Raw genomic sequence first — 26923 nt, 5'->3', positions numbered from 1 at the left:
CTTCTATAAGAAATTATAAAAGAAGACCTTTAATATGAAATTAAAGGATGCTAGAGAGTACTGCAAAGACATATGAAAATATAAATTTTCTGATAAATGTGAATACATGGACAAATGTAAAAATCAATATTAGTATAAATTTGATTGGCAACAAGTTTTTTAATATATATAAACTTTAAAGAAAAATGCACCAAAATTATAAATTCATGTTAATGGGTTATACAATAAATAAAAATAGTTTGCATAAAGCAGTGGGAGGGAGCTGTAAATGAATAGAGTTTTGCAAACAATTGAAATAAATTGGTATAAATTTAAAATAAATTCTTATAACTTTAAATGTTTATGTGATTCTCATGGAACCTACAAAGAAAATGTCTATATAATATACATAAAAGGAAATAACAAGAAAAACATAATATTACAAAATATCAACTAAATACAATGGAAGGTAGTAGTGGAGTAGTTGAAGGACAGAAAAGATATAAGACTTAAAATGTAACAATGTCAAAAGTAAGGTTTTTCTTTTGAGTATTTTAAATTTAAGTACTTTAGTCTCTTCAAAATTATAGATTGGCAGAATGGATTAAAGTCATGATCTGAATATATATGCTGTCTACAAGTGACACACTTTTAATCTGACAACGCAGAGAGCTTAAAAATATATCCTGTGAAAATAGTGACCTAGCTTATTTCTTTAATTAAAAAGATGAATTCTGGTTTTTTTCATTTCTTTATAGGTGGTGAGGGATGCACCTTGGCAGCTGCATGCTCAGTAATTGGTGTGGGTTCTGATATTGGTGGCAGCATTCGTATGCCTGCTTTCTTCAATGGCATTTTTGGTCACAAGCCTTCCCCAGGTAATTTAACATGGTCAGAAGAGTAGTTCTACTTTTATCAATCAGAGCAGTGGAGTTTTGGGCACTAAAATTTTATTTCTATTTTTATAATTATATAAATGAAGATTATATATGAACAAAATTTATGTATATTTGTGTGTATATATATAATACATATATACATTGGTATATAATATATGCACATAAAATTGTATATATTAATGATGTAATATACTATTTCAATACAAGTTCATATTGAATAATGTTTATATCTGGTTAAATATATCAATCTCTTCAAATATTAATCCTTTATGGAGAAAACTTTGAAAATCCTTTCTTCTAGCTTGTTGAAATATATACTACATTACCATTATCTAATTTTACCCCACTTTGTAATAGCAGAACAGAATTTCTTACTCTTATCTACCTATAACTTAGCATTCATTGATCCATTTCTCCCCATTCCTCCATTCTTTTCCATCATTATATGTGTTTGTTTTTATATTAAAGCTATGCTATTTTAATTACTATGACTTTGGAATGTATTTTGAAGTCACATAGTATAATACTTCCTCTTTTGTTCTTTGAACATACTGGTGTTTTGTGTTTACATAAAAATTTAGGACTTTTTCTAATTTTGTGAAAAACATCTTTGAATATTGATAGGAATTGCATTCTATCAAATGAGTGGTGTGGACATCTTAACAATATTGTTGATTTCAGTTAATGGACATGGGATGTATTTCCATTTATTTATTCTTCAGTTTCTTTCATCAATGCTTTATAATTTTCATCATAGAGATTTTCACTTCTTTAAATTTATTCTGAGGTATTTTCTTCCTAGTATAGTTGTCATAAATGGAATCGCTTTCCTAATTTCTATTTCAGATAATTGCTATTGGTGTATAACAACACTACTTATTTTTGTATATTGAAATTTTATCCTGTGAATCTGCTGAATTCATGTATTAGTTCTAGTATTTTGGGGTGGAATCTCTGGGTTTTTCTGTATATAACATATTACCATCTGTAAACAGTGAGAATTTGACTTTCTCTTACCTGTTTTTGAATATCCGTTATTTCTTTTTCTTGCCTAATTGCTCTGGTTAGGATTTTCATTACTATGTCAAATAAAAGTAGTGAAAGTGTGCCTCCTTGTCTTGTTCTTTATGTTAGGTAGCAAATTTTCAGCTTTTTCACTATCCACTATGATGTTAGTTTCTGTTTTTACATATGATGTTTATTATGTTGAGGTATACTTCTACAATAAGTAAGTCATACAGAGTATTTTGTTTAAGCAGTGTGTAATTTTATCAAATTCCCTTTCCATGTCTATTGAGATGATCATGTGGTTATTCAGAATTGTTCATTCCCCTTGCTGAGTTTACCACTTAATCATTTTTATAGTGACCTTCCTTTTTTCTTCTTACTAATTTTGATTTAAAATCTATTTTATCTAATATAAGTACACCAACTGATTTTGATTTAAAATCTATTTTATCTAATATAACTACACCAACAGGATACATTTTTAAGCTCTCTGTGTCTTCTGTGTCTGCTTATTGTTGAGGTGGACTCATGGTTCTTGAATGTTGAAACTCACCACAGGTGGTGCTGGCTGGAATAGAAGACTGATAGATTGCAGCTATGTTTCTCTGCCTGTCACCAGGACTGTTCCTATGGCTCTGTGCGGACTGGCCTGAGGATAGGGGCTTTAGAATGCATCCCATTTTCATCAGCCCATCTCTGAGTTCCAAGGCTAAATTCTTTGCTTTCTACCCTTTTCCAATCCCCATTTAATGGAGTTTTGATCTACACTATGCTGCCCAATGTTGGGATAGTGTTTGTAAAAACAGTCCCTTGGGCACAATGGCTTAAAATGAAATTGTTAGCACCTGTGATTCATAACTATAAGGACCTGCATAGTCTCAGGGTTATATCCAGGTCTATGCCACAGCTCTCAGCAATGTAGGCTATAACATAAGTCTATCCCATTGGGTTTTATGTTTCTGCCTAGTACCAGAGCAGGTCTAGAGGTACTGTCTTTGAGTCTGGTTAGGGCTTAGCTGTGTTACCCAAGTTTGGAGGACTGGTATTTGACATAGTTTCTTGTCCACCAAGGTTGATGCTAAGCTGTTTGATGCTGAGGCTTATAGCTTCAAGGATTTATAAAGTTTCAATATAGGGCATGAGGCTCAGGATGGCTCCAAGCCTGCATCTACCTGATGCTGTTGCAGGTCTAGAAGCTTCATCTTTGAGCTCTGGCATGAGTATAGGGGTTTTAGTGTCAAGTTTCACCATGGCATGCTTTGCACTGAGCTCCAGGAAAAAGTTATATAGTAACTTTCATAACTCCCCTGTGGATAGTCTAGCTTTTCCATCTCCCTTGGCCACCTGGATGACACAATTCCAGCAGCCCAGTGTGTGGTTATTCGTCTGAGGTAAACGTTTATAGGTCTCTGTCTGGCAGTAGATTTCATTCTGGTGGGCCTGGTACTGGATTTCAATTCTAAGGTTGGCACCCAATTTCTCTTCTTTTCCCCAAGTAGGAGGTGTCTCTCTACACACTGCTTGAAGTTGGGGGAGAAGTGATGCAGGTTACTCTTTCTTTCGTGCCTTCTTCAATGTTTCTTTTCTTATCATATTAAAAACAGGCACTATTTTCTCTCACCTGGCTCCCTTAGCTCTTGTGAAGGTAGGTTGGTGTATAGATAGCTGTTTATATTGTTATTTCTTCAAAAATAATCACTGGAATAAGAGCTTAGCTAATATCTTGATTTGCTTCCCAAATTTTTAGCTTCTTAGAAACTGCCAAGTTGTTTGGCAAACTGGCTTTACCATTTGACTTCCTCAATAGCAGTGTATGAGAATTTCTTTCCCTCCACATCTCACCAATTAAGTTGTCATTTCCCATTCCTCCTTCCCATGGCCTCTGGCAACCAGAAATCCATTTCTGTTTATGGATTTACCAACTCTGTATATTTCATATTAATTGAATCATGAAGTATGTGGTCTTTTGTTTCTGGATTATTTTGTTTAACATAATGGTTTTAGTGTTCATCAATGTTGCAGCATATATCAATACTTTGTTCACATTTATAGCCAAGTATTAATACATTATTTTAATATACTTGAGGTTGGGATTCCCTGTGGTATATTCACAGATGTACATAGGAAAGTTCAGTCAGATTCATTCCATTGTTCTTTCCCTTCCTTCCTCCTCCTCCTCAGTCCCCTTCATCTAATCTTTTGACCATTTCTCTATTTTTATGAAATTCCCTTCTCCCTTTTTTCCTTTCTCTTTCATTCTTTCTTGCCCTCTCACTTTATTTTGGATTTGCTTCTACATATCACAGAAACTTTTGACCTTTGACTTTTTAGAACAGGCTTATTATATTCAATATGCTAATTTTTAAAAAGCTATGAAAATAACACAAAGATCAATAGGGTATAGGGAGAGGAGTAGTTAGAGTTGGAAGGAGGGGAAGTGCTGGGGACTCAGAGAAATTATATTCCATGTTTCTATGATTATTTCAAAATGTATTCTGATGTTATATATAACTAAAAATAATAATGCATCATTTGGAAATACCAGAGTTTCTTGATTCACACAGTTGGTAGACATTTGGATTATTTTTAACTTTTGGCTACTGTAAATATTGTTGCTATAATAATTAACATATTATTTTGTAAGACCTGTTTTTAACTGTAGAATTACTAGATCATATAGTAATTTTATGTTTAACTGATTTAGGAATGACTAAAATGTTTTCCAGTGTGGCTGAACCATTTTAAATTCCCACCAGTAGTTTTGGATGGTCCCCATTTCTCTGTGTTGTCACCAACAATCGTTATTTTTGCATTATTTTAGTTATAAGTATCCCTGTTAGTGTAACACACAGTATCATTATGATCTTAATTTGCCTTTTCCTGATGACTAACAATGTTTAGCATCTTTTCATGTGCTTGTTATCTATCTTATAACATATTTGAAGAAATGTGTATGTATATTATTTGCACAATTCAAAATGGATTTTTTTTATTGTGTTGTTTTTAAAGTTGCAGGAGTTTTTTTTTTTTATGTGTACTGGAAGTAATCCCTCATCAGATATATGCTCTGTAAGCATTTTTATCCTTCTATGAGTCAGTCATTCTCTCTCTCTCTCTCTCTCTCTCTCTCTCTCTCTCTCTCTCTCTTTAGATTTTGGTACCAGGGATTAAACCCAGGCATGCTTAACTACTAAACCACATCCCCAGCCCTTTATTTTTATTTTGAGACAGGGTCTTTCTAAATTGCCTAGGGTCTCACTAAGTTGCTAAGGCTGGCTTTGAACTTAAGATCCTCCTACCTCAGCCTCCCAAGTCCCTGGGATGAGATGTGTGTTGCCACTAAGGCTAGCTCATTTTATTCTCTTGATATGTAAAAATTTACATTCTTTGATATGTAAAAATTTTTAAATTTTATAAAATCCAATTTATCTATTTTTCTTTTTGATCCCTGTACTTTTGGTCTTATATCCAAGGAAGAATAGCAAAATACAGTGTCATGGAGAATTTCCCCTATAAATTCTTAAAAATTTTATAGTTTTAGCTCTTTGGTCTGCTGTCAATCAATTTTGAGTTATTTTTATATTTAGTATGTGGCTGAAATCTCAATATTATGAAAATAGACATGCAGTTTTTTCAGACCTATTTGTTGAAATTGTTAACTTTGACCTATTTAATGGTCTTGGAACTTTGATAAAAAATGAATTGACCCTATATATACATAATTTTCTCTGTAGTCTATTCCATTGGTGTATAAAACTGTCCTTATGGCTAACATCATACTGTTTTGATTTCTGTAACTTACTAGCATATTTGGAAATCAGGAAATTTGAATCCTTCATATTTGTTTATCTTTTCCAAGATTGTTTTGGGTATTTGAGGTTCTCTCAAATTTCATGTGCATTACAAAATTGTTTTTTTTATATTTCTGCAAGAAAATGACATTGAGATTTTTGTAAGAATTGCTTTGAATATGTAGATCGATTTGGATAATTATGCCACCTTAATAATACTAAGAATTCAGGGGAAATACAGGACATTAATGTTGCAGGTCAACACACTCTTCACCGTGTGCGGCAGTCTCTGGCTGGGCACAAATCACGAGTCTCCACACAGCTTGTAGATTCAAACAGCAATTCTTTATTCCCGAACTCACACCGGCCGTCTACAAACACGTTCTAGGGGAATCCACGTTCTCTGCTCAAATCCACTTCTCCCAAATCCACATTCTGCCCAAATCCACTCCGCATGGGCTTCTGTCTCCCAAAATATACTGTCTGACCCTAAGCACTCAAGAGGAACTCAGCAGCAGGATACGCCCTATTCTAAAGGGGGAACACCCTAATCTCCTATTATGCTAAACTGCCCTATTCTAAAGGGGGAACACCCTAATCTCCTATTATGCTAAACTGCCCTATTCTAAAGGGGGAACACCCTAAACACGGATCCTGCCCTGGTCCTTGAGCAAGGTCACCTTTCAGAAGTCCTTCCACTAGACAGCATGGGAGTAAGCTGGCAAGGAATTTGTCATACCTACTTGGCTGATGGCTCCCAGCATCTCCCCCCTTCTGATTAATTAAACAACAAGTAATGTGGCTTAAGGACCGTGCCTGGTAGGTTGTCCAGTTCAACATATGGCTCTTACCCGTCATTGGAAAACTGACCTTTAGGCGTCAGCCTCCTGTCTTAGGTTGATACCACTGCAACTGGATCATACCCGTCACTGACTACCGGTCCAGCATACAGCCATACTTGTGGATAGGTCTATGCACCAGTGGGGGGGTGAGGTTCTTTGCCTCACCTCTGTTGGCCCCCAAATTTGGCCTTGGTGCCAGTGGGGGAGTGAGGTTAATGTGGCTTAAGGACCGTGCCTGGTAGGTCGTCCAATTCAACATATGGTTCTTACCCGTCATTGGAAAACTGACCTTTAGGCAACTGACCTTTAGGCGTCAGCCTCCTGTCTTAGGTTGATACCACTGCAATTGGATCATACCCGTCACTGACTACCGGTCCAGCATATAGCCATTGGCCCCCAAATTTAGACCATCACTAGCAGAAGGGAGGAGGATACAGAAATGCCACGACACCAAGCCAATTGACAGTTCCTTTGGAAAAATTGCATCATTGGTGACACCATCAGCAAAGATCACTGGTGACACCATCAGCAAAGATATGCCAGAATTACCACAATTTGCTGCACTAAACGTAGTTACATAATCCAGGCAAGTTCTGTAAGCAGTTCAAAGGGGAGGAATCTATCAATCTGTCCGTCTCCTCCCAAAGTCCGTTACCTCCCAAAGTAAGTTGGCTCCTTGATTGAGCATACTTGTTGAGTTATATTCATTGGGATGAAGATAGGAATTCTGGCAATGATGCTAAAAAGACATTATCCTGAAAAGAATTATTAAATATAATGAAAAGGAAAGGTGAAAGTAAACAAACAGATCTGTTAACCTCCTTAAAAAACAATCCTTAACAGCTGTTTACCTGATTTAAATTAGTAAACAAGCAGATCTGTTAACCACCTTTAAAAACAATCCTTAACAGCTGTTTACTTAATTTAAATTAAGCCATTTAAATCACGTGAATAAAAAAAATAATAATAATTTGGATCCATTTTTCATGAGCGCTCCTCATATATGAAATATGGACATACGCACACACAGACATATAACACAAAACACAAATGTGCAAACAAACGTACAACACATAAGATAATAATAAAGGCCTTGTAGCTTTACCTAGGTGAAATCTCCATTGCAATGTTTAAAAACTCCATAGTCAAAAAAAAAAGAAAACTGATCAGAAAAACATTAACCTAGGTTTGTATGAGCTCAAAAAATAAAAATAGAACCTTATGATGTGGAAAAATGCAATAATAAAATAGATGTTGAAAAAAGCATCCTGGTTAATCACTGTTGCAGATGTAAGAATGGCCAAGCTAGAGTTCTGGATATCAGCTGTTATGGATTTGAGTCAAATCATCTTCTTTTCGATCTGTAGAAATCGTTTTGGTTAGTCTTTCTGGAATCCAAATCGGCTGCTGTTCTCCCTGTGGAAACACGCAAACAGAGCCCCGACTCCAGACAATCACTGGGTCTGGACCTTTCCATTGTCCTGTTAGAATATCTTTCCAAAGAACTTTAGGCTTATGCACATTTTTTGGATACATATGCCTTTCCGCAGCACTAAGTCCTGATGAATCCAAATTTAAAAAGTTTAGAGTAAAAAGCGTTATTTTAAGTTTATCTTTGGGGGATATATACCCCTTTCCAATTCCCTCTTTTTGTTTAATAAGTACGTTTTAATAGTTTGATGAGCTCTTTCAACTATGCCTTGTCCCTGTGGATTGTATGGGATTCCTGTTATATGAGTAATACCAAATGATGAGCAAAATTGTTTAAAAGAGGTAGAGGTAGAGCCAGGACCGTTATCAGTTTTTAACTGTTTAGGAACACCCACAGTGGCAAAATTTTGTAAGCAATGAGCTATAACATCTTTAGTTTTTTCTCCGGCATGAAGGGAGCCCATCAAAAATCCGGAAGAAGTATCAATTGTAACATGTAAATATTTTAATTTTCCAAATTCTGGCAAGTGTGTGACGTCCATCTGCCAAATATGGTTAGGTATCAGTCCTCTAGGACTGACTCCAAGATTAACTTGTGGTAAAAAGGTCACACAATTTTGACATTGTTTTATTATATGTCTGGCTTGTTCCTTAGTTATTTTAAAACGCTTTTGTAAAGTATTAGCATTAACATGGAATTTTTTATGAAAATTCATAGCTTCTTCTAGTGTAGAGAAAATATGTATGTCATGTGGAGTTTTATCTGCTAAATCATTGCCCAAACTAAGGGCTCCAGGCAATCCTGTATGTGCTCTAATATGTCCTATAAAGAATGGATCTTTTCTGTCCCAGATTAGACTTTGTATAGTAGAAAACAAAGAGAAAACAGTAGAAGAAGGGGAAATCCTACCAGCATCTTCAAGAGATACTATAGCATTAACTACATACTGACTATCAGAAAATAAATTAAATACAGAATCTTTAAACATTAAAAAGGCTTGTAATACTGCATTAACCTCTACCTTTTGAGCTGATTGTTTGGGTACTAAAAATGTAAAAGTTTGATCAGGGGTAACTACTGCTGCTGTACCATTATTTGACCCATCAGTGAATATATTTGGAGCATTCATGATAGGGGTTTTTCTTGTCATTTTTGGAAAAACTACAGGATGCTTAGACCAAAAAGACAACAAAGGATTAGATGGTAAGTGATTATCAAATGCAACATTAGATTTACACATGATTATTGCCCAAGTATTTAACTCATTAGCTAACTCATCAATTTGATCCATAGTATATGGAGTAATAATTTTATTGGGAGAAATTCCAAACACTCCCTTCGCTGCTTTTATTCCTTTGAGTATTAATTGTCCTACAGCCTCAGGATACCTAGTAAGAATAGTGTTAGGAGAATAAGATAAATGTATCCACAATAATGGACCTTCTTGCCAAAATACTCCTGTAGGAATATTTTTTGTTGGTAGTACAATAAATAATAAAGGCAAACTTATATCAATTCTATCCAAATGTATATTTTCCATATATGTTTCAATAATTTTCAATGCCTTTCTTGCTTCAGGTGTTAACATGCGGGGTGAGTTTGGATCTGATGGACCTTTTAGAATATCAAATAAAGGTCCCAACTCTCCTGTTGGTATGCCTAGATAAGGCCTTATCCAATTTATGTCTCCCAATAACTTTTGAAAGTCGTTAAGTGACTTGAGTTGATCTACTCGTATTTGAATTTTTGGTGGACGGACCATGGTTGAGGATAATAGAACTCCTAAATAATTAATTGGAAAATTTAATTGTACTTTATCTATTGCTATCTCTAGATTATAATTTTTTAATAAGTTTGTAAGTGTGGCATAACATTCCAGCAATATGTTTTTATCTTTATGTGCCAATAATACATCATCCATATAGTGAAATATTTGTAGTTCAGGATTTTGATTTCTAAGTGGCTGGATTGCTTTATTAACATATATTTGACACATAGTTGGACTGTTAGCCATCCCTTGAGGGAGTACTTTCCATTCATATCTCTGATCAGGACCTTCATGATTCAGTGCAGGGATAGTAAATGCAAAACGTGGACTATCCTCGGGATGAATTGGAATTGAAAAAAAACAATCTTTAATATCTATGGCTAAAACATGCCAGGTTTTTGGCAAAGCAGACAATTGAGGAATCCCTGATTGAGCAGGTCCCATAATAACCATTTCATTATTAATGGCTCTTAAATCTTGCAATAATCTCCATTTACCAGATTTCTTTTAATGACAAAAATGGGAGTATTATGGGGAGATATGGAAGGTTGTATATGTCCTTCCACTAATTGTTGTTTGACCAGATCATGGGCTACTTGTATCTTTTCTTTAGTCAGGGGCCACTGAGGAACCCACACTGGTCTTTCTGATTTCCAAGTAATTTTTATTGTCTCAGTGGTCCTTTCTGAAAATCCAACCCATGTCTGTCTGTTCCTTGATCTATTTGAATTGGTGCTGCTATACCTTGTCCTCGCTTTCCTAATTTTTTTTCTTTCCTAAAACCTTGTCTAGCCCTAGTAGTGGGCGCATTAGGATTGATGTTATTTGTTAACGTCAAACCTAATTGATCTAGGATATCTCGTCCCCATAAATTTATAGGAAGATGATCCAATACATAGGGCTGTATAGTTCCCTCACATCCTTCAGGATCCTTCCAATCTAATATCATTGCACTTCTATGGGGATTAGTCGCCACTCCTAGGCCTCGAAGCGTTTGAGTGGCTTGTTGTAATGGCCAATGTTTTGGCCATTCCTTACTAGATATGATGCTAAGGTCTGCACCTGTGTCCAGTAACCCATTAAAGTTGTGTCCTTGAATATTTAGTTTTAACATTGGGCGAGAATCTAAATTTAAAGACAGCATAGCCCAATCTACACCTGTGGAGCCTAATCCCCTGGAACCTCTTTTTACACTATGACTAGGAAATTTATTATGTAGGCTGGGTATTATTAACAACTGTGCTATTCTATCTCCAGGTGAAATTACTGATCTACCTCTTGGAGAACTAGCTATAATTTTTATTTCACCTACATAATCGGGATCAATTACCCCAGGACTTATCATAAGTCCTTTTAATGTAGATGAACTACGTCCCAATAATAAGCCTACTGTCCCTTGGGGAAGAGGTCCTTTTATTCCTGAAGGAATGATTTGAACTCCCATCTCTGGAGTTAGTACTGCTCTGGCAGAGGCGCAGATGTCCAACCCTGTGCTCCCTCGGGTTTGTCTGATGAGGGATTTAATGGACAATGTGTCCTGGGCACTACTCTGATGGTGTTGCTGGGTTCCTCCACTGCCCCGTATATTTGTGGTTGTGGGCCCCGGAGCATTGGGCCCGGCTGTCCGTTTTTTGGCAATGGAGCCTGATGCCTTTCTCCACGATATCGTGGGTAAATACCTGGTCCTTGTCCATTTTTTGATAAGGGAGTACCCTCTATGGTAGTTTGAGAACGGCATTCATTAGCCCAATGTCTCCCTCTACGGCATCTTGGGCAAATACCCGGTATTCTATTTCTTTGATACCTAGTTTTGTTAAATCCTCCTCCTATGGGGCAACTCCTTTTAAAATATCCTGTTTGTTCACAATCATAGCATGTTTTTGGCCTGGCATCTAAAGCCTGTTGTACTGCAGCTGCCAAGACTTGCCCTTGTTCATTAATATCTCTACATAATTTAATATATGTGTTTAAATATTCATGTCTCCATGGTCTAATAACCTCTCTGCAGCAACGATTTGCTTGGTCATAAGCCAGTTGTTTTATCAATGGCATTGCTTGTTCCGTATCCCCAAATATTTTGGCAGCCCTTTGAATTAGCCTATCTACAAAGTCAGCGTAAGGTTCATTAGCTCTCTGTATTACCTTAGATAGCTGACCTTGTAAATCTCCATGTCCTTGTAAAGTCTTCCATGCCCTAACTGCGTCTGCAGCAATTTGTGCATATATAGCAGGATCATATTCAATTTGTTGCCGCTGACCCTCATAAGGTCCTTTCCCTAGTAACATTTCTAGATTTCTTTGAGGGTAACCGGCTGCTGCATTTTGCCTAGCTGTCTCTGCGCAAAATTCCTCATTGGCAACCTTCCATAACAAATATTGTCCTCCATTTAGCACAGATTTACACATGCTAGCCCAATCTGCTGGCGTCATGTCCAAGTTAGTAATGGACTCGACCATGCTCACCGTGAAGGGAGCTTGGGGACCATAGGTTGTTACAGCCTCTTTTAACTGCTTCACTGTTTTAAAATCTAAAGCACGGTGAATTCGCTGCCCTCCTACCTGTTCAAGTACAGGGCATGCTAATCTTTGAGGTCCTGTCTCAGGATTCCATTTATCAACTACGGGGTTTGAGGGCCACTCAGCTGTCTCTATCGGTGGGGCTGTTGGTTGAATTAAACCCTCTTGTGATAAAACGGAGTTAGTAACAGCCTCCTGTTGTGGCCTTTTTCCTAACAACCCCTTTTCCTTTAAATTTTCTTCCTCTGTCTGACTAGCTCGAGAGACCTTCTCTTTTGCTTGATCTAAAATGTCTTTCTCCATGTTCTGAACCTCTAACAATTTACTTAACATCTTTTCAGTTTGTTTTAATCTACTATAAAGATAACACAACCCAATAAGAAAACACAAAACAAAACTGAAATTGAATGAAGCAAAAACGGAATAAAAAATCGTTGTATCAATTTTCTCTTCCTCAGGGTCGACAAACTTCAAGCCTTTAGTCAACCATTTTTTCCAGTTTGCCTGAGAAATTTCTAGGGATAGGCAGCTTGAAACAAAAACAAAATAAATCAAAAGGAGAACACATTGTTTTTTGAAATGGTCACCCATTCTCTCGCCTTCCCTCAGGGGCGAGCAATTTCACTTACCCCCAAGCTTCAGGCGTTCCGCGTACGAGCCACCAGATGCCACAGTCTCTGGCTGGGCACAAATCACGAGTCTCCACACAGCTTGTAGATTCAAACAGCAATTCTTTATTCCCGAACTCACACCGGCCGTCTACAAACACGTTCTAGGGGAATCCACGTTCTCTGCTCAAATCCACTTCTCCCAAATCCACATTCTGCCCAAATCCACTCCGCATGGGCTTCTGTCTCCCAAAATATACTGTCTGACCCTAAGCACTCAAGAGGAACTCAGCAGCAGGATACGCCCTATTCTAAAGGGGGAACACCCTAATCTCCTATTATGCTAAACTGCCCTATTCTAAAGGGGGAACACCCTAATCTCCTATTATGCTAAACTGCCCTATTCTAAAGGGGGAACACCCTAAACACGGATCCTGCCCTGGTCCTTGAGCAAGGTCACCTTTCAGAAGTCCTTCCACTAGACAGCATGGGAGTAAGCTGGCAAGGAATTTGTCATACCTACTTGGCTGATGGCTCCCAGCAACCGTGGGTACCCTGGGCATCCTTGAACCAGTAGTGGGGACTGCCTATGTGGCTATGAAAGGGCTCCCTTAGGACCTGTGTTTTCTAGTGAAATTCAATAGGTGCTGTATGTATTTTGGTACTGTACATTGAAAGACTGGCAAAATGATACTGACGTATTAAAGAGATATCTTAACACAATTGGACATTGCCAGAGGATACAATCCTCTTAACATTGAGATTTGTTGGCTTATATTTTCAATGCTGCGTGGAGATATGTTTGACACATTGGACTATAAGGAATTTGAATAAATTTGGGCTGTAATGGATGACTGGAGATATTACATATCAACTTTCATTAAATTGTGAAATGATGGATTCCCAAGAGATGAAGAAGATCCAGACAACGGTGAGACTTAGGTTCTGAATTCAATTCCAAAATGATACAGTGCCAATTGAGAGATTGTGTTTAAAAAGAACATCATGTGCTTCATCAAACTAGGGCTGTCATAGATTGTTTTCAAAGATTTGATACTCTTGCATAAATGTTATGAATATCTCTTATGATGATTCCATTTAATGCATAATGTATATGGAAATCAAAAACAGTTTTTCAACTGGAATTCTCTATTCTTCTTATTCTTCAGTAATGTGTGTAAACTTACATCACCACTTTTCCAACTGAAGTTTTGATAATAAATTCTTTGAAGCTTAAATAATGTATAATTGAATCTATTATACCATTAAATTTCTTGGGGCACTATCAATCATAGTTTATTTTCTTGCTAAATCTCTTTTATGTAAATTTGAATATGTAAAATGCTTAAGAAGCATGGTATATTTTATTGCATAATACTGCAAGTTTAAATCAGACTAAACTGCTATCTTATCACTCCTAAATGGCTTTTATGTCTTATCAGAAGGTTTCAGTGGAATATTCTTATATAATTGATTTTGACCCATTTGGATGCAAAATAATACAAAAAAAATTATAACTTATGTCAGGGCTCTCCTCAGTAGAAATTTAGCATAGGCTTTAAAGTAGATATTTTGATAGCCTGATGAATAGACAGGAAATACAAGTTATTATTTTCTAAAAAAATAATAAATACCATTAAGTAATTTGAGAGGCTATTACCATCAATGAGTTCATCTTTGTAATCATCCATGTAAATATTTTTTATTGATACTTTTTAGTTTTACATGATGGTCGAATCCATTTTGATATATTTATATGAGCATGGAATATATCTTATTCTAATTAGGATCCCATTCTTATGGATGTACACTATGATAGTGAGATTCACTGTGGTGTATTCTTACATGTACATAGGAAAGTTATGTTAGATTCATTCCACTATCTTTTTAATCCTATCTCCATCCCTTCCATTCATTACCCTTTGTTTAATTCACTGAACTTCTATGCTTCCCCTCCTCCCTTTGCATAACTATGTAAAAAGTAAATTGATTGAAAATTATTAGGGGAATATATTAAAATATTAACTGTAGTTATTTTTGGTTAACAGATTCTAAATGTGACTTTAATTTCCTTTTTTTTAAGAGAGAGTGAGAGAGGAGAGAGAGAGAGAGAGAGAGAGAGAGAGAGAGAGAGAATTTTTTGATATTTATTTTTTAGTTATTGGCGGACACAACATCTTTGTTTGTACGTGGTGCTGAGAATCGAACCCCGGCCGCACGCATGCCAGGCGAGCGTGCTACCACTTGAGCCACATCCCCAGCCCCTTTAATTTCCTTTTACATTTCAGTATTTTCCAAGTGTTCCATAATGTGTAATTTCTTTTTAAATTAGAACATAATAATGTTTAAATTATTGATACATCTATTTTGATGTCATATGTTTATATGTTAAAAGTTATACACAACAAAAGGTCTGGGGAAATTATACCAAAATGTTCAAGATTATTTTCTATTCTTTTTCAAACATTCACTAGTAAGCACCTATACCTTTATAATAGAAATTTTAAAAAGCATGGGCTTCCTATGTATTTAGGCCATTTTAGATAACCTCAAGAGTCTCAGTTACCTTAGCTTTCAAGAAGAAATTGTGCTTACCTCCTGGTATAGTCTGAATAGGAAAAATTGTGTTGGTGTAAAAAGCACCAATGATGTTTCTATTTCTTAAATTTTAATTTAATTGAGCTTGGTATGCCTTTTTTGAAATATAGATTAACAGGTAAAATAATTAAATTAGTCTATTGACCCTTGCCAACAGAGTATCTGTCTTATTTTAGGGAACCATGTGAGAGTTACCTTTCAGTGAACAATTAGTTGCCAAACAATGAAAATAAAACATTATTGTAAGGAGAAAATTTCATGAACAAGGAATGGCTCTACATTTATTTGTTTTCAATTTCTTACAACAATATTTCATTGTTTTCCAACATACAAATATTTCCCCTGTTTAAATTTTTTCTGCATAGTTTAATCTTTTTCATGCTATTTATAGAGATTATTTTTATGAACTTTATATTTGAATTGTTCATTTTTAGTATATGAAATGAAACTGACTTTCAGTTGATCTATTTTTTGATATATTATAATTGTATAGAAAATTGGTATTCACTCTGTTTATATTTGAACATGACATAATTTAGTTTCATTTTGCTATTCCTCCCCTTTTCCATCTCTTCTCTGTTCCTTCATTCACATTTCTGTACTCCATTGCTCTTCTGACTTCATTAGATTCTCCCATTTTTAATTCCTTATTTCTCTCTAGCTTCTGCTTCTAAGAAAACCCTTGGTTTTCTATGACTGACTTATTTCATTCAGTATGATGTTATTCATTCAGTTCCATCCATTCACCAGAAAATGACAATTTCATTCTTTGATATGGCTGTTAAAACTTAACTGTGTATACAGTGGAGTATACACTGAGCTAGTATTTATGTAATTATGTGAGATGTTTCCATGACTTGACTATTATGAATTATTCTGGAACAAATATTGGTATGAATATATCAATATAGTATGCAGATTTTAGTTCTTTTTGGATAAATACAAAGGAATGGGATAGCTCATGGTGATTTCGTTTCTTATTTTGTTATCAAAAGCTCAATCCTTGTCCCCAATGCCAACTCAATAAAAAGGACATGGTTTTGAGAAAAAGGAAAAAGTTTTATTGCTTTGCTAGCAAAGGAGAAACACAGGGTACTCATGTCTCAGAGGCTGTGAGTCTCCCCATCAGAGAAATCAGAGGGATTTAAAAGAAACTATTCAAAAGCTCCATTTCAAGTTTTCTTTGGCAGGAGGTCCCAAGTACACCCTGACAGTGTCTTGAAATACACTTGTTAATTTGGGAGATAGTCACTTCCAAGTTCTTCTGGTGACATCTCCTTTCTGTGGAGAACAGATAACTCAAGGTGATCTTGTTCCCTGCCCCCAGGTTAGGGAGACCGAGAGGGAGAAGAGGAAAAGAAAAATATGTACCTTTTAAAATAAGCAGAAAGAGCTGTGTCCAAAAAGTAAAGTGGACCACTGTTACATTTCCCACTGTTAATTTCTACATTCCATTTATTATGGAAAAATGAGTGATGACATCTCCAAGCTGCTTCCTGCTGATAGAGGCCAAAGTTGGGAGGAAGTGACCCAAAGTCTATGTTTTCTGTCAGTTTGGGGAATTCAACATCAGACAAGTCTAGAGGTCCATGGTGGCAGTTGGCAGGTGACTGGACAAGGTATACATAGGGCAAGGATCATGCTAGGACAACAAAAAATGAGACAGGAAAACATTACTCTTTAGTGAACAATTAATACAAAAGCAATTAGTATTTAAGCCAGTCTCTGAAATGCAGAACAAGTTTGTGTCTCTGGAGTTCTATTCCATTCTCTGAATAGCTGTCCAAAGCAGTTAGATCAATTTGCAGTCCCACCAACAACGTATACATCCATGTGCCTTTTCCCCCACATCCTCACCATCATTTATTATTTATATCTTTGTTGATTCCCATTCTAACTAAAGTGAGATGAAATCTCAGTATAGTTGTTATTTTCATTGATTAGTAGGGATGTTGAGCATTTAAAAATATTTTTATTGCCCATTTGCATTTCTTCTTTGAGAAATACCTGTTTAGTTCATTTGCCTATTTATTTATCAGGTTATTTCTCTTTTTGGTTGTTAGATGTTTTTTGAATTCTGTATAAATTTTGGTTCTTAATGTCCTGTCACAAGAGTAGCTAGGGCCTTATTTCCTTTGCTGGTAAGAAGCTTTTTAATTTAAAGTCATCACACTTATTGATTCTTGGTTTCTCCTGAGCTTTAGGAGTCTTACTGGGAGGGAACACTCCTTGATTCATTGCATGAAGTCAGAATCACCCTGATACAAAAACCTGAAAAAGACACACCATGGAAAGAAAACTACATACCACTATCCCTAAAGAACATAAACATGAAATTATTAATTAAATATTAGTAACCTACATTCAGAAAACATTAAGATTTTATATGTTGGCCAATTTGGTTTCATTACAGGAATTCAATTTGGTTCAACATATGCAAATTGATAAATTTAATGTATTACATAAATTGAATCGAGGGAAAATGCATGATAATCTTAACAGATGCATAAAAAAACCTTTGACAAAATCTATCACCCAATGATTTTAAAAACACTGAAAAAACTAGTGATAGAAACAACATACCTCATTATCATATATGACAAACCAAAGCCAACATCATACTGAACAGACAAAAACTGAAAACATTTTCTCCAATATCAGGGGGAAAAACAAGGCTATCTATCCTCATCACTTCTGTTCATTATAGTTCTTAAAGCAGTAGCCAGAGCAGGAAAATAAAATAATACTAACAACAACAGAAGTCAAGTTATCTATTTGCTTATGACATGTTCCTTTATATAATCCAAAAAAGTCAACCAGAAGACTTCTAGAGCTGATAAGTAAATTCAGCAATACTTTGTAGGGTACAAGATCAACATTCATAAGTCAATATCTTTCTTTTACTATTGCTGAGAAAGAAATCTGGAAAACTGTCCCATTCACAATACCCTAAAATGTACACTTGGGAATTAATTTAACCAAGGAGGTGAAAGGTCTGTATGATGAAAAATACAGAACACTGAAGAAAGTAACTGAAGAAGACCCTAGAAGTTGGAAAGATCTCCCATGTTCATGGACAGGCAGATATAATATCAAAATGACCATAGTACCAAAAGCATTTTATAGATTCAATGCAATCCCCATCAAAACACAAATGACGTTTTTCACAGAAATTTTAAAAAAAACTGTTCTAAAATTCATTTGAAAAAATAATAGATTAGAATAGTCAAAGGAATCCTAAGTAAGAAGAGCCATGCTGGAGTTATCACAATACCAGACTTCAAATTACACTGCAGAGCTATAGTATCAAAACAGCATGTTACTGGGTCAAAACAGACATGAAGAGTAATGGATTAGAATAGAAGACATAGAGACAGACCCACACAGATAGAGACATATGACACTTGACAAAGGTGCCCAAAACATGCTCTGGAGAAAATATGGCAATTTTAACAAATGGTGCTGGTAAATCTGTATATCCATTTGTAGAAGAATGAAACTAAATTCTTATCTCTATCAGAAATGTCAACTGAAAGTTGATCAAATACCTAAGAATTAGACATGAAACTTGGCAATTTTCAGAAGAACTGGTAGTCTCAACACTTGTATGTATGTATGTGTATGTATATATATATATATATATATATATATATATATATATATATATATATACACACAAGTATGGAATATATCTTATTCTAATTAGGATCCCATTCTTGTGGATGTACATGATATCTAAATGCACTGTGGTGTATTCATATATGTACCTAGGAAAGTTATGTCAGATTCATTCCACTGTCTTTTCTATTATCTTTTCTATTACTATCCCCTCTCCCCTTCCCTTTATTTGCCTTTGTCTAATCCACCAAACTTCTATTCTTCCTCTTCCCCTTATTGTGTATTAGCATCCATGTATAAAAAAGAACATTTGACTTTTTTTTTAAGCAGGGGGATTGGCTTATTTCACTTAGCATGATAGCCTTTGGATCCATCCATTTACTGGCACATATTGTAAAGTCATTCTTCTTTATGGCTGAGTACTATTTTATTGTGTATATGTACCAGAATTTATTTATCCATTCATCTGTTGACAGGCATCTAGGTTGGTTCCATAGCTTAGCTATTGTGGATTGTGCTGCTATAAACCTGTCTACCTGTCAACACCTCTCTGATCAGCTTCAATTCCAGATTGTAAAGGAGTTGAGATTTTTGGTCTACTTTCACTTTGCCATCTTCACTCTGAATGTTTTCTCCATAAAGAAAGGATAAATGGGGCTGGGGATGTGGCTCAAGAAGTAACACGCTTGCCTGGCAAGTGTTCACTTGGCTCTGGGTTCCATCCTCAGCACCACATAAAAATAAAATAAAATAAAATATATTGTGTCCACCGAAAACTGAAAAATAAATATTAAAAAAAATTCTCTCTCTCTTCTCTCTCTCTTTCTAAAAAAAAAAGAAATGATAAATATTTGGGGCTGGGGTTGTGGCTCAGTGGTAGATGACTTGCCTAGCACATGCAAGGCCCTGGGTTCGATCCTCAGCACCACATACAAATAAATAAATAGATATTGTGTTCAACTACAACTGAAAAATAAAATATTAAAAAAGAAATGATAAATATTTGACAACATACATCTGTTTAATATTATTTAAATATTATACAATATATACATGTCATTCCACACCAAATTGTACCCCATAAGTATGTATGTGTCTATTAATAATAAACAATTTATAATAACATGAAATATAAATGGGGTTTGAAGTTCAGCAGGAGAATGATTTTTTAGATATATTAAACATTACGGTGAAATACACCAGGCAGAGATCATTTCTTTTTTTGTTTGTTGTTTTTAGAGAGGTAATCTGAGTATCTCACTTTTCAGGTGTGGTTTCCAACCAGGGTCAGTTTCCCATGGCTGGAGAAGCCCAGGAGCCCTTTCAGTGCACTGGTCCAATGTGCCGCTATGCCGAAGATCTGATCCCTATGCTGAGAGTCATGGCAGGACCTGGGATTAAAAGGTATATTCACATATTTCCCATGTCCTATTCTGACATTCTTTCTTCCTTTGCTTATTAGTGACATGAAGGTACACTCCCGTTCCTCCAACAAAGAATTATCATATTTTAAATGAGAGAGGTTTTATATAAGTGGATAACATGTTTCACAAATTGGGAAGGTACTATGTAAAAATTTTAATGAGAAAATACAAGCAAAGACTTTATTCTGGGATAGAGACAGTGAATCATTTGTTCACTTGGCAATTTGAATATAATGACTTAATTTAAATTGGTGTTTTCTGGTTCTGCCATCTATCAGCACACACATATTTTCCAGCATCACTGGACCATCACTGCTGCCTAGAAATGTTTCCGTAGACAGCTCTTAATCACATTTCTCTATTGCAGTGACTTAAATGTATATTAATTTCCAGTAAGCATGTGATCTTCTTATCCCATTATATTCAAATAAATAATCCTACATCTTATTTCACTAAAAAAATGCCAGTAGTGTGGAATTTGTTTCAGTTTCTTACCATCACAATTTCGTAGGTCTCCAGCCATTAATTCCTTGTTTCTTCTCTTAAAATAGTAAAAATGTCTTGCCTTTTTGTTTTGCTATATAAGTACCTTCACTTATGTTCTGAATTTCATGTGTTCTTACTTTTAGATCTCTGCCCAATTACTACTTCACTTTACTATGACTTCAGCCTCTGTCACACACACATTATATATATATATATATATATATATATATATATATATATATATATATATATATATATATTATATATATACACACACACACACATACATATGCATATATACATAGCAACACAGTTGCTAAAGACTGATTCCCTATCTCACTCCTTCCTCATTATCACTGACAAGTGACTCTCATCTTAAAAAAAAATGAAACTTTCTCAGTCTCACATACTGCTTGCTACTGCCCTATGTCATATTTTGCCTTCATGGACAAATTTATTATATTAATTATTTATATTCATTAAATCTAAAACCTCACATTGCCCAATTATTTCTCAACACTCTACATACTGATTTCATCACTGAAATTAGTCTTCAAATCCAAAGTTTCAGTTTTTTTTCCTTTCTGCTAAATACATTGTCAACTTAATACATCATCTCATTATAACTGTTGATAGTATTAATTACTGTCTTCATATTGTAATAATCTGTATCTCTGGATTTCATGATTCCCACTCTTCTGATGTAGCTCCTTTATCTATGGGTTTTCCCTTTCCATCTCCCTTGCTGGCTTTTTTCCTTCTGCTAATCTTATATACTCTAGAGATTCCTGGCTTATTTCTCTCTATTCACCTTCCCAGGATGACTCCATCTACACCTGTAACTTCACTTATTTCCCATATGTGGATGACTCCCAAATGTACATGTCTAGCTCAGTTTTCTCACTTATTCTTTATGACTGTATTCACTGGTATAATAGTCATCTCAGATAGCTGAAACTTAATATGCCTAAAATTGATCTCATTCTTCTAAGTTTTAAGAAACTAATCTGCTACCTATATTCTTATAAAATTTCAGTGACTGGATCACAATAAAAGTAGTTGCTAAAGACTGATTCCCTATTTTACTCCTTACATCTAAGTAGTTCCATCCTATTAAAACTACCTTCCAATTGTATTTATATATGAGAGCAGAATGCATTACAATTCTTATTACTTATATAGAGACCAATTTTTCATACTTCTGGTTGTATACATAGTATATCCACACCAATATGTGTCTTCATACATGTAATTTGGATATTAATGATCATCACATTCCACCATCATTAATTACCCTATGCCCCATCCCTTCCCCTCCAATCCCTCTGCCCCATCTAGAGTTCGTCTATTCCTCCCATGCTCCCGCTCCCTATCCCACTATGAATTAGCCTCCTTATATCAAAGAAAACATTCAGCATTTGTTTTTTGGGGACTAATTGTTTATTACACCTTGACACTTCTCCCCATCACCATGGTTAAGTTATAGTTTATGTACAGCCGTTTCTCAACTGGACTACTACAGCAAGCTTTTGATCTGTCACTCCAACTCTAGTCTTGACACTTTATAAATTGAAATAATAGTCTTAAATGTAAATCTGATTTCTGAAAGCATGCACTGCTTCTGTCACACAATTAAAAATTTTTTTACAGATACAGTATCTTAATTTTATTTATTTTTATGTGGTTCTGAGGATCAAACCCAGTGCCTCACATGTGTGAGACAAGCACTTTATCAGTGAGCTATAGCTCTAGCCCTCTGTCACACAATTTTAAGGGGAAAGTTTTCATTATAACTGAAGTTCAGTTGTTAAGATTAAACTAATAAGCACATATAAATAATTTATTGACATTAGTTTCTTTTTAATTATACACAGGTTAAAACTGGATGCAAAAGTACATTTACAGCACTTGAAATTTTACTGGATGGAACATGATGGAGGCTCACTTTTGATGTCTAAGGTAGACCAAGATCTCATTCTTGCTCAGAGAAAGGTAAGTTTTAAACAATATTTTATTATTTGTCAATGGACTTTATTTTATTTATTTTTATGTGGTGCTGAGAATTGATCTCAATGCCTCACACATGCTACCAAGTGCTCTACCATTGAACCACAATCTCAGCCTGAGAAAGGTAATTTTTAATAGATTCATTTAATAGAATTTATATTCAATAAAAGACATCGTTATAACATCTTGAGTTAATTGTGTTGAATATTCCTCTGTCAACATATAGAATTAACATGATCAGAGTAGTACTAAGTAATTTGGGGTGTGATTTTTATATTTATTTTAGATATTTGTTTTTAATACCAAAGAAAGTTATTTTGAAAGTAAAGTAAGATAAAGCAATTGCTTAGAGATAATCATTATTAATTGTTTAATATATTTCTAACCAGTAGTTCTTGTGTATCTATGTATAGGTGTAAATTTCACATGATTATAATAGCATTATGCATTTATAATTTTATTCTGATTTTAGTTTTTCAAAAAATACTTTCATAATCAGATGAAATAATGGAACAAATTTGTCTTTCTAAAAGTAAAACTTACTCCAAATAATAGTAAGAAGGGGAAGAGATCTCTCAAAATTTAAAAACACTTAAACAAACAACAATAAAGTAACATATGTCATCATTTTAAAATAATGCGTATCATTATTTCAAAACAACTAATTTTGTATTTCCATCCTCAAGAGAATTCATGCAATAATACAGTAAGAGTTAGCAAAAAAATCCAAATATCTACAAATTAGAATCATCTCAATCTACTTGGAAATAACTAGTAGAATCTGATTTTGCCATACTTATGAATTAGCTTAAATATAAAAGAAGGCTAAATTAAGAAAATTATAAGCTTGATTACTACAAAAATAGCCTTATATTTCTGCTTAGTTCATTTTTTGTTTCTATAAAAATACATGAGACTGAGCAATTTACAAAGAACAGAAATTTCTCACAATATTGGAATTGAGGAAATCCAAGAGCAAGGCATAGGTCAGTTTTATGTCTATTAAGGACCCTCTTGCTGTGCCCTTCAGAGGGGTTAAATGGTGTACTTTCCCATAAGAAAAAAGCAGAAGAGCAAGATAACTAACTCTTAGAAAGCCTCTTTTTATTTTTTGCTTTTATTAGTGCATTATAGTTGTACAACATAATAGTTGGGTTCATTTTGACAAAATGATATATGCATGGAATTAAATTTACAATATTTCAGTCAGTGAAATGGTGGCATTTCAGTGACCTACCATTATTTCCCCTTCTCTCTCATTCCATTTGACTTCCTCTACTCTAATTGTCCACCTTATACTCATTTACTTATTTTAATTGTTGTTTTTTATAGATATACCTAAAGGTGAAATTCACTGCAGTTTATTTATACATGCCCTTGGTATATTTTTGTAAAATTCATTCTACATTTTCTATTCTTCCTCCCTTCCCCATCAATCTCCTTCTTATACATTCCTTCTGTTTTATATATGATCCCTCCTTTGTCCACCTTACTTGTTCAAGCTTTTGCATATAAGAAAAAAATATTTGACCCTTGATTTTCTGAGTCTGGCTTATTTGACTTAGAAAGATGTTCTCCAGCTCCATATATTTACCAGAAATCCCCCATTTAAAGGCTTAACTACCAGTAATTAGGGTGCAGACCTAATGGCCTACTCACCTCTTACAAGTCCCGTGTCTTAAATCTGGCACACTGTCAACACCTGAATTTTTCAGGTGATATATTCAAATCATGGCATATGTGTATTCATTACCATGTTACTAGATTTGAAGACCATGTTATGAAGGGAAATATTACCTTAAATTTATAATTATAACCTATCCAACTGTAATGTAATTCAAATAAAAATTGAAAGGATTTTTGTAATGTTTAATGGAAAAAAAGAAAATTAAAATCTGTATAATGTATATTCAGAAATAGGCATTTTTCTTGCACTAACTTTTCATGTATATTAAGACAGCTTCACAAATCTGAATTAATACCATTGAAAATTAATGAATTACATAAAATTGGCAGTAATAATGATACAAGGTTCAGTTTGGGGGTGTAACTCAGTGGTAGAGTGCTTGTCTGGTGTGAGAAAAGCCTTAATTTCAATCTCCACCACTATGAAAAAGAAAAATATAATAGTTAATAATTTCATATAGTCCATAACTCACAAGAAGAGATATAACACCAAAGCCCTAGGAAAAAGAGAAAGGCAAATTAAAGAACATATATATGAAATTTGAAAAAGGTAAGACCTTACAAATAATTAAATAAATGGGGTGTGGTGTTACACTCCTATAATTCCATTATCTTGGGAGGCTGAGGCAGGAGAATCACAAGTTGAAAGCCAGGCTCAACAACTTAGTGAGGCCCTAAGCAACTTAGCAAGATCCAGTCTTAAAATTAAAATTAAAATTAAAACTGGGATGGTAATGGAGCTCATTGGTTAAGTGACCCTGGGTTCAATACCTTGGACCAAAAATACAAAAATAAAAAAGTAGTTAAATAAAAACTATAGAAAAATTAAGATATGATTCTTTTATTGCTTAGATTATTAAGATTGAAATCATCAGTGAATACAGTGGCAAAGAAAATTGGCCCAAAATTTGTATATACTTTTTCAAACAACATGGTTTCCAAAGTTTTCATTTTCCACTCTTTTTTAAATTTAAATTTGTTATATATGACAGCAGAATGCATTACAATTCATATTACACATATAGAACACAATGTTTTATATCTCTGGTTGTACACAAAGTAGAGTCACAACATTTGTGCCTTCATATATGTACTTAGGGTAATGATGTCCATCTCATTCCATGGTCTTTCCTACCCCAATGCCCCCTCTCTTCCCCTACCTCCCCTTTGCCCTATCTAGAGTTCATCTGATCCTCCCATGCATGCCCCCAACCACGTTATGAATCAGCATCCTTAAGTCAGAGGAAGCATTCAGCATTTGGCTTTTGGGGATTTGCAAACTTCACTTAGCATTATATTCTCCAACACCATCCATTTACCTGCAAATGTCATGATTTTATTCTCTTTTAATCCTGAGTAATATTGCATTCTTTATATGTACCACATTTTCTTTATCCATTCATCTACAGAAGGGCATCCAGGTTGGTTTTACGGTTTAGCTATTGCAAATTGTGTTGCTAAAAACATTGATGTGGCTGTGTCTCTATAGTATGCTGTTTTGAAATACATTGGGTATAGACTGATGAGTGGGATAGCTGGGTCAAATGGTGGATCCATTCCCAGTTTTCCAAGTATTATCCATGCTTTCTATATTGGCTGCATTGATTTGCAGTCTCACCAGCAATGTGAGTGTGCCTTTTCCCCCACATCCTCAGCAGCACCTATTGTTGTTGTATTATTAATAGCTGCCATTCTGAATGGAGTGAGATGAAATCTTAGTTTTGATTTGCATTTCTCTAATTGCTAGAGATGTTGAACATTTTTTCACATATTTATTCGTTGATTGATTGTATATCTTCTTCTGAGAAGTGTCTGTTTAGTTTCTTGGCCCATTTATTTGTTGGGTTATTTGGGTTTTTTGGTGTTATGATTTTTGAGTTCTTTATATATCTAGAGATTAGTGTTCTATGTTCGTGTGGTAAAAATTTGTTTCCAAATTGTAGGCATTGTATTCACATCACTGATTGTTTCTTTTGCTGAGGAGAAGCTTTTTAGTTTGAATACATCCAATTTATTGATTCTTGGTTTTAATTTTTGCCATATAGGAGTCTTAATAAGGAAGTTGGGGCCTAATCCATCATGATGGAGATTTGGGCCTACTTTTTCTTCTAATAGGCACAGTGTCTCAGTTTTAATTCTTATGACCTTGGTCCACCTTGAGTTGAGTTTTGTGCATGGTGAGAGACAGGGTTTAATTTCATTTTGTTGCATATGGATTTCCAGTTTTCCCAGCACCATTTGTTGAAGAGGCTATCTTTTC

At 34.8% G+C, this 26923-nt stretch overlaps 1 protein-coding gene across 2 annotated transcripts in view; it reads left to right on the top strand.

Annotated features, from left to right (window-relative positions):
* Faah2 (fatty acid amide hydrolase 2) overlaps positions 1 to 26923 on the top strand; it is a 144719-nt gene that overhangs the window by 30708 nt on the left and 87088 nt on the right. For both annotated transcript variants that reach the window (XM_077107303.1, XM_077107302.1), the window contains exons 5-7: positions 738 to 857; positions 20329 to 20464; positions 22845 to 22962. In XM_077107303.1, coding sequence (XP_076963418.1) covers positions 738 to 857; positions 20329 to 20464; positions 22845 to 22962 — 374 coding nt within the window. The remainder of the gene's footprint in view (positions 1 to 737; positions 858 to 20328; positions 20465 to 22844; positions 22963 to 26923) is intronic.

This window comes from Callospermophilus lateralis, chromosome X (assembly GCF_048772815.1).
Source record: "Callospermophilus lateralis isolate mCalLat2 chromosome X, mCalLat2.hap1, whole genome shotgun sequence".
Taxonomy (NCBI): domain Eukaryota; kingdom Metazoa; phylum Chordata; class Mammalia; order Rodentia; family Sciuridae; genus Callospermophilus; species Callospermophilus lateralis.
The sequence above is the reverse complement of the archived record's forward strand: the minus strand, read 5'-3'. Positions and strand labels throughout refer to the sequence as shown.